At 43.8% G+C, this 8,856-nt stretch overlaps 1 protein-coding gene across 4 annotated transcripts in view; it reads right to left on the reverse strand.

Moving 5' to 3' along the window:
- Positions 1–8,308, reverse strand: part of LOC121004833 (protein mono-ADP-ribosyltransferase PARP12-like) — a 33,686-nt gene extending 25,378 nt beyond the window's left edge. For 2 of the 4 annotated variants that reach the window (XM_040437229.1, XM_040437219.1), the window contains exons 1-2: positions 7,937–8,303; positions 5,575–5,710 (exon numbers count right to left, since the gene is read on the reverse strand). In XM_040437229.1, coding sequence (XP_040293163.1) covers positions 5,575–5,710; positions 7,937–8,220 — 420 coding nt within the window. In that variant the 5' untranslated portion in view covers positions 8,221–8,303. Of the gene's footprint in view, positions 1–5,574; positions 5,711–7,936 lie in introns of all 4 variants that reach the window. The other 2 variants (XM_040437210.1, XM_040437238.1) reach the window with 2 other exon arrangements.
- Positions 8,309–8,856: the final 548 nt, after the last annotated feature.

The raw sequence follows: 8,856 nt of genomic DNA on the forward strand, positions 1-8,856 counted from the left end.
TGCTCTCCCATTCTTGTCTAATACAGGCCTCTAACTGTTCAATCGTCTTGGGCCTTCTTTGTTGCACCTTCCTCTTTATGATGCACCAAATGTTCTCTATAGGTGAAAGATCTGGACTGCAGACTGGCCATTTCAGTACCCGGATCCTTCTCCTACGCAGCCATGATATTGTGATTGATGCAGAATGTGGTCTGGCATGATCTTGTTGAAAAATGCAGGGTCTTCCCTGAAAGAGATGACGTCTGGATGGGAGCATATGTTGTTCTAGAACCTGAATATATTTTTCTGCATTGATGGTGCCTTTCCAGACATGCAAGCTGCCCATGCCACACGCACTCATGCAACCCCATACCATCAGAGATGCAGGCTTCTGAACTGAGCGTTGATAACAACTTGGGTTGTCCTTGTCCTCTTTGGTCCGGATGACATGGCGTCCCAGATTTCCAAAAAGAACTTTGAATTGTGACTCGTCTGACCACAGAACAGTCTTCCATTTTGCCACACTCCATTTTAAATGATCCCTGGCCCAGTGAAAACGCCTGAGCTTGTGGATCTTGCTTAGCAATGGCTTCTTCTTTGCACTGTAGAGTTTCAGCTGGCAACGGCAGATGGCACGGTGGATTGTGTTCACTGACAATGGTTTCTGGAAGTATTCCTGAGCCCATTCTGTGATTTCCTTTACAGTAGCATTCCTGTTTGTGGTGCAGTGTCGTTTAAGGGCCCGGAGATCATGGGCATCCAGTATGGTTTTACGGCCTTGACCCTTACGCACAGAGATTGTTCCAGATTCTCTGAATCTTCGGATGATGTTATGCACAGTTGATGATGATAGATGCAAAGTCTTTGCAATTTTTCGCTGGGTAACACCTTTCTGATATTGCTCCACTATCTTTCTGCGCAACATTGTGGGAATTGGTGATCCTCTACCCATCTTGGCTTCTGAGAGACACTGCCACTCTGAGAAGCTCTTTTTATACCCAATCATGTTGCCAATTGACCTAATTAGTGTTAATTGGTCTTCCAGCTCTTCGTTATGCTCAAATTTACTTTTTCCAGCCTCTTATTGCTACTTGTCCCAACTTTTTTGGGATTTGTTGACACCGTGAAAATTGGAATCAACGTATTTTTCCTTTAAAATGATACATTTACTCGGATTAAACGTTTGATCTGTCATCTACGTTCAATTACAAATAAAATATTGACATTTGCCATCTCCACATCATTGCATTCAGTTTTTATTCACAATTTGTTTAGTGTCCCAACTTTTTTGGAATCCGGTTTGTACACACAGGTGGACTCTGTTTACTAATGAAGTGATTTCTGAAGGCAATTAGTCACACTGGATTTTATTTAGGGGTATCAGAGTATAGGGAGCTGAATACAAATGCTCACTGCACTTTTCAGATTAAATATTTTTTCTTTTCACTTCACTCATACTTGCTACTTTGTGTTGATTTATTACATAACATCCCAATAAAATAAGTGTACATTTTTGGGTGTAAAAAATGTGAAAAAGTTTTGGAAAAGTTCAAGGGGTTTACATTATTTTTTTTTTGTTTAAAGGATAACTGTCACACTTAGACCCTAATTTCAATTTTCATCTATGTAGTTACTAATAACATGATATTCCAGAATCAGTTACTATTAGACTGACTTACCCCATATTTAATAAGATTCAGCCCTTAGCAACCAGTCTGCATAAAACTGCAATTTCACTATTCAGTTAAGATGGCCGCCACTGCCCTCACCCTGAGGCTAATCCCGCCTGCCCTCACTAGCCAGTAACAATAGCCCCCCAAAAGTGTCAGTAACCAGAGCCCTCCCCCTAAAGGGTTAATCTCCTGCAGCACAAAGGGGTCCTCTTACCACATGTTGCTTTCATTTATACACTGAGCAGATGGCAGATCTCCCTTCCCTGGTCTGCGCTGCTTCAACTCTGCATTCTCCAGCTCTGCTGAGTGAGGGAGCGTCTGCCAAGCGCAGGGACAGGGAGAAGTGCACACAGCCCAGGCACTGTTATCAGCTGCTGGGGAGGACCTGGCTTTAATCATTTACTTACAGTCCCTGACTGTCAGTAATCTGACCTTGCAGGCTGCGTGCTTCTGCATCCTCCGTCCTTCAACAGATAGACGGACCATGACTAGCAACCTTATTTTAAGCACAGGTAAAAGTAGGCAGTACAGGGAACAAAACTATGGAATTAAGGGGTAATTGAATACACAGTGAAAATTTTAAAAAGGGCCACCAAGGAGATATTAATCACCACAATCCAATACTCAAATTTTTTTTTTTTTTAAATCGACAGTTCTACTTTAAGGCATGGTATAGGAGTATTATAGTAGTAATATATAGAGTGCAGTATTATAGTAAATATATTCTTGGACATAGAAGGCAGCATGATAGTAGTTATATTCCTGTACATGGGGCAGTATTATAGAAGTTATAGTCTTACACATAGGCAGTATTATAGTAGTTATATTCTTGTACATAGGGGGCAGCATTATAGTAGTTATATTCTTGTACACAGGAGGCAGTATTATAGTAGTTATATTCTTGTACATAGGAGGCAGTATTATAGTAGGTATATTCTTGCACATAGGAGGCAGTATTATAGTAGTTATATTCTTGTACATAGGAGGCAGTATTATAGTAGTTATATTCTTGTACATAGGAGGCAGTATTATAGTAGGTATATTCTTGCACATAGGAGGCAGTATTATAGTAATTATATTCTTGTACACAGGAGGCAGTGTCATAGTAGTTAATTTCTTGTACATGAGGCATCATTATAGTAGTCATATTCTTGTCCAAAGAGGCAGTATTACAACAGTATTTGCTGGTTTAATAATAAAGTTATTGAGCATAGATTGTAGGTACGGTAACTGAATAAGGCTGAAAACTGACAACCACTTTTGTGAAACGGAAATGTGCTCAGAGTCGTTGTCACTTGCCTTCCCCCACTACTTCTCACAGTTTGTGACAGGTCAGGGTGTTTCTATATTATTCTTCTGGCACAGTAGGGGTCATTCAGGGTTGCACCTAGCTTTTCTGCTGCCTGAGGCAAAAACTGAAACAGCGCCCTAAAATACCAATTTCATAACTTAACCCATTCCCTCCAGCCCTACTGTTAAAGACATACTTGGAAAACATTACATACAGAGCTAAAAAATATAAAGGAGGCCGCTGCCTCCTTGACTTCAAGCATGTGTGGAGAAGTGCGTCGGGCTTACCACCCCCACAATGTATTAAGACGCTATATCATGACGGAAGCCAATTTGTCCTTAGGTTGTATTACGGTAGTTGCCAGCAACTGCGTTCGGCAGTGGGGAGACAGGCCAAGAATTTCATCAGATGGTGTATAACTGATTAACCCTTACCTGCCGTTGTTGATGTTTTCTAAAGGGAGTTTTAACCATTGAAGCTTTTGCCTGAAATCGATTACTATCACCAGGTGTTGTATGGGTGATTAACCCTTGCCTGTCGTTTAGGACAGTCTATAGGGTGGTACCTCGGAAAGTTGTTGGCTGCATCAGCGGGTTTTTAAACACATATGATTCTGTGGTTAACCTTTGCCGTCTGGTTATGGCTGTAATATGTTTGATTAAGTCCAATACTCTCACTATAGAATGGTTAATAGTGTTGGTTAACCTTTTATAGTTAAGAAAAAAATCTCGGCTGTGATGTCAATTCATGAACTTTGGCTTTTATTTGTCCATCCATTTACAATAATATCGGCAAGGCCAATGTTTCAGTCCTTCCAGGACCTTGATCCAGTCAGCACTTATCCTGGAGCCATTGAGGCCGTGATTAAGGTCCTGCCTTGTCGATAATTTATATTATAACTGGATAGATAAATAAAAGCTAAAGTTCATAAATTGACATCAAACCAAGTGCCGTGATATTTTCTTAACTATATTTGGACTTCACTGAGCAAAGGGATTGCTTTCTTCTACCCTACAAGTTTATATTCTTGAGACATATATACACGTTTTTTCCTTTTTCTGCAGATGTCTTCCCCATATGAGCAAAGCAGGAAAAGGAAAAGTAAATGCAGGCATAGATTATGTACCAGCTGTGAACAGCCTTTGGGCTCGTTCACACGAACGTTTATTGCGTTCCGTATACAGAACCATTCATTTCTATGGGTCCGCCAAACAAAACGGAATGTACTGCTTGAGCATTCCGTTTCAGTATGTCCGCATTTCCGTTCCGCTACATTTTGAGTCTTGTCCTATTATTGGCCGCAAATCACGTTCCGTGGCTCCATTTAAGTCAATGGGCCCGCAAAAAAAAACGGAACACATACGGAAATGCATCCGTATGTCTTCTGTATCCGTTTCCGAAGCATCTGATGAAAATTTTATGCCCAGCCCAATTTTTTCTATGTAATTACTGTATACTGTATATGCAATACGGAAAAACGGAACAGAAACGGAAACACAACGGAAACAAAAAACGGAACAACGGATGCGTGAAAAACGGTCCGCAAAACACTGAAAAAGCCATACGGTCGTGTGAACTAGCCCTTTGTCTGATGACCTCACGCCTGAAGTTTGCCTGCAGTGTCAGTCCTAAGATGATGCCTCTTCTGTTCAATCAGGCTCAGCAGGTTTCTCTCCTGGTTTAAAGGCAAACTAAACACTGTGGGGCACATTTACTAAAGTGTTTGTGCCTGTTTTTAGTAAGAAATTGAAAACTGAAATTGTGCTTGTTTTGGAGGCTTTTGCGCCTTGTTCACCTATTTTGATTTTTTTACACTAGTTCAGAAGGTTTCCAACTTTTTTCCGATCTATTTATTTAGGTGCGCCTTTTTTTGCGCCTGAATTTGTTGCAAAAACATTCAAATTTCTACTTCACCCCAGGGATGCCATACTTTTTGTCATCTGTTTTGAGTAGTGAAGTGTGATTTTTGTTTGCATTAAAAGTCTCACTTTCCTACAGACATGTGACTTTTCTCCACAGAGATGCAACTTTTTTCATTCGCAAATACATTAGACCAGTCTAAGTGAATATGAACCTGTCTAACTAAAAAACAACCACCTGAGGTGAGACTAAGGGCCCTTGCACACATCGTATGACCTCCAAGACATACGGTCCGTGAGCGGACCATATGTCCCGAAGCGGCATTGATCGTGTGCAGGAGAGCGCACAGCATCATAGGTTGCTGTGTGCCCGGCAGTGTGTTATGATAAACAAAAGAGTCCGTGCCCCGGGCGATCTAGCGTAGGGCAAGGGAGCGCATCTGAGCATGAGATGCTCCGATGCCAACATCAGGGGGGCTGCCTGGGTGAAAATCGGGGTATGTCCGGGTTCAGCTCTGAACCCGGACAACCCCTTTAATAAATGTATTTTTGTGGCATTGTAATACAAGGAGTCTTTACTGGTGTCAGGGGTTTATGGATGGGCCTGGCGTGTGATTGGTTGTTTAATTTAGTATTAGTTTGTTAACCTGTCTCTTCTGATTGTACCTACGGAAATATAATCCAATGTACTTGTGCTGCCTACGGAATACAGGAAACGAAAATTTCAGGTGGGTAAATTTTCATTGTATCTGAGCTGTTGTGTTGTACTTACCTCCGGCAGCAGTTGGTGGTCGTTCTGGAACAGGAGAACTTTTAGCTCCTCTTCATTCAGTCCAATAATCTCATTGGCTTTTAAAACCAACCGGTTATGGTCTGATAAAAAATCATGGGAGAGATTGCACTGTCGCCTGAAACAGAAGAAACATACGATATGTCTGCTGGGCCGTTTGTAACTAATCTTATCATGAGTGATACTGCCTGCTGAGCCCCTGTATCTAAGCCTATCATGTAATATTGCTGGGCTGATGTATTCAACCCTATTATGTAATTTACTGTCTGCTGAGCTGATGTTCCTAACTCTAAGGGCTTGTGCACACAGCCGTGGCCGTATTACGGCCCGCATACTTCGGGTCCGCAATACATGGGTACCGGGAGGTACTGAATGGGTCTGCAATTCGGGAGGTGCGGTGCGGAACGGAAGAACGGATCGAAGGCCCACGTGGAACATGTTCTATTTTTTTTTTACGCTTCGGACAGATCACGGACCCATTCAAGTTGAATGGGTCTCAATCTGTCCTGGCGGCCGCACGGGACGGCCATGTGCATGAGCCCTAAATGTAATCAAGTATGATGCTATCTGCTGAGTTATGGTTAGCAGGTCTCATGTACGAATATCTTCTGCACCACATGGAGAAAGACTATTGCTTGCACTGTGTGCACATAGTAAATGCACATATATTAATAAATCTCTTATATTTTGTTTTGCTATGTATTATCTACAGCTGATTAGTGTCATAGCCACTCCCAAGATCTGACTGTCCCGTGTAAATGAACATAATCAATGATCATAAAAATATTTTATGATTTAATAGGGTATGTCCAGATGGCGTAGCTGGCAGCATGCAAAGAGCCATGTCCGCCCCTGGCTGCAGAATTTGACCCAAAGTCATGTGATCACTGGCTGCTGCAGGTGGCTTGGATACATGTGGTGAGCTGCACTATCTGGCTGTATCCCCATTGTGTTTGTTAGATGTAGACGCACCCCAAACTCATGCTGTAGCCAGGTGTCAAACAGAGCCTTGTACCCACCTCCTGCACGGTATATTACTCCTACCTCCTGCACGGTTCATTATTCCCTGGTCACCTATCTTCTTCCCTGTGCATCACTATCAGGTCACCTACAACCTGCCCGATAAATTACCCTATGCACCTTTTGCCCTGTACATTACTCCTAGGTCACCCACTCTTTGCCTTGTACATTACTGCTAGTTCGCCCACCTTTTGCCCTGTACCTGTATCACTCACCTCCTATACTGGTCACCAGTGATGGCCAGTTCGCCGTGTTCGCCCGCGAACACATGCGATCTGCCATTTTAACTGACAAGTCCGGCGAGGCACAGGTAAGTCCTTACCTGTGCCAGGAGCCGATCTGAAATGAAATGCGGTCACCGGGAGCAGGCAGTTCCGAGAACAGCCTCCGGGGGCCTTCATCGGGCTGTTCTCGGAACTGCCTGCACCCGGAGACCGCATTTAATTTCAGACCGGCTCCCACACAGGCACAGGTAAGGACTTACCTGTGCCTCGCCGGACTTGTCAGTTAAGATGGCAGATCGCATGTGTTCGCGGGCTAACACGGCGAACTGGCCATCACTGCCGGTCAACCACCTTGTGCTCTTTAGAAAACTCCCAGGGAGTGGTGTACATAGAGAAGTAAGGGCCCCACAGCAAGGATCAAACCAGGCCCCCCACACAGGACAGAAGCGTTTCTGCCTAAACCCTTTTCAGTGACCCTTGGGCCATTTTTCCATTGCCTCATTTGCTAAAAGTTGTTACTTTAGAGGGTACAGTCCTTACCAAGTTTTCATCTCCAGTAGAAGAGGGGATAATCCCACCTAAGACTGGACCCCCTCTTGCCCTGGGCTCCATAGAAGTCGCATGGTCTGCCGCTATGGTAGTTACGCCCCTGCTCCCAGGTCGCCCAGCTCCTGCCACATACATTACTCCTGAGTAACCCACCTCCTGCCCTGCACATTACTTTCAGGTCAGCCACTACTTGCCACGTAAATTATTTTTTCATTACCCAACTACTGCTCTGTACAAAATTCAGAGTCACCCACCTCCTGCCATGTACATTACTCCCAGGTCAGCCACTACCTGCCATGTCCATTATTTCTAGGTCACTCACATTTTTGCCTTGTACATTGCTCCCAGATCACCTACCTCATAGGTCTGCATACCCACCTCCTGCCAGTGCATTGCTCTTAGGTCACCTACCTCCTTAAATATATGTAACTCTATGATCACCCACCAACTCACCAATACTGCATATTACTTCCAGGTTACCTACACTTGCCCTCTTTATTGCTAATGGATCTCCAACCTCTTGCCCTGTACATTACTCACAGATAACTTACCTCTTGCTAGACCAGCATTTGCCCTGCAGATAGTGTCGGCATAGGTGCAGCTTGTCACACTCCTCCTCTTGTTCATTCTTCAGATATTTGGTACAGATCCTCACGGGGTTCCGGGCCAAGACCAGCTCCCCAACCATCGTAAACTTTTGGGGTTCATCCTGCAGTATCTGCTCTATCTGCTCGGTGGGAAGCTCCAGGAATTCAGGCAGCAGTTGCCTGGGCAGTCGACCACCTTTTGAGCAAAGCAGCTTGGTCAGGAAGGCAGTGACTGTGGGGTCTGACATGATTCCGGGGCCCTTGTGTCTGTGGCAAAAGCTCTTCTGCTGTGTTCTAGGTTTCTGGAGAGACTGGGCTGCCTAGCTGCTGACACCACTGTTATTCCTCCTGTACAGGGGCGGATCCTTCACAGCTCAAACGAGAAACGAAACTGGAACACAAGCATACAGCTGGGCAATCTCAGTACTGAATAACATTCTTCCTTAGGTGTGATACTCAGCAAACAGAGCAGGACATGCATGACGTGATACTGTGCAGTGTCCATATATACAGAATAAAAACAGATACTGAGAATTGCACCCAGTATACAGTACAGGAGAAGTGATACTGTGCAGTGTCCATATATACAGAATAAGAGCAGATACTGAGAATTACACCCAGTATACAGGACAAGAGAAGTGGTACTGTGCAGTGTCCATATATACAGAATAAGAGCAGATACTGAGAATTACACCCAGTATACAGGACAGGAGAAGTGGTACTGTGCAGTGTCTATATATACAGAATAAGAGCAGATACTGAGAATTACACCCAGTATACAGGACAAGAGAAGTGGTACTGTGCAGTGTCCATATATACAGAATAAGAACAGATACTGAGAATTACACCCAGTATACAGGACAGGAGAAGTGGTACTGTGTAGT

This window comes from Bufo bufo, chromosome 1 (genome assembly GCF_905171765.1).
Source record: "Bufo bufo chromosome 1, aBufBuf1.1, whole genome shotgun sequence".
Lineage (NCBI taxonomy): Eukaryota > Metazoa > Chordata > Amphibia > Anura > Bufonidae > Bufo > Bufo bufo.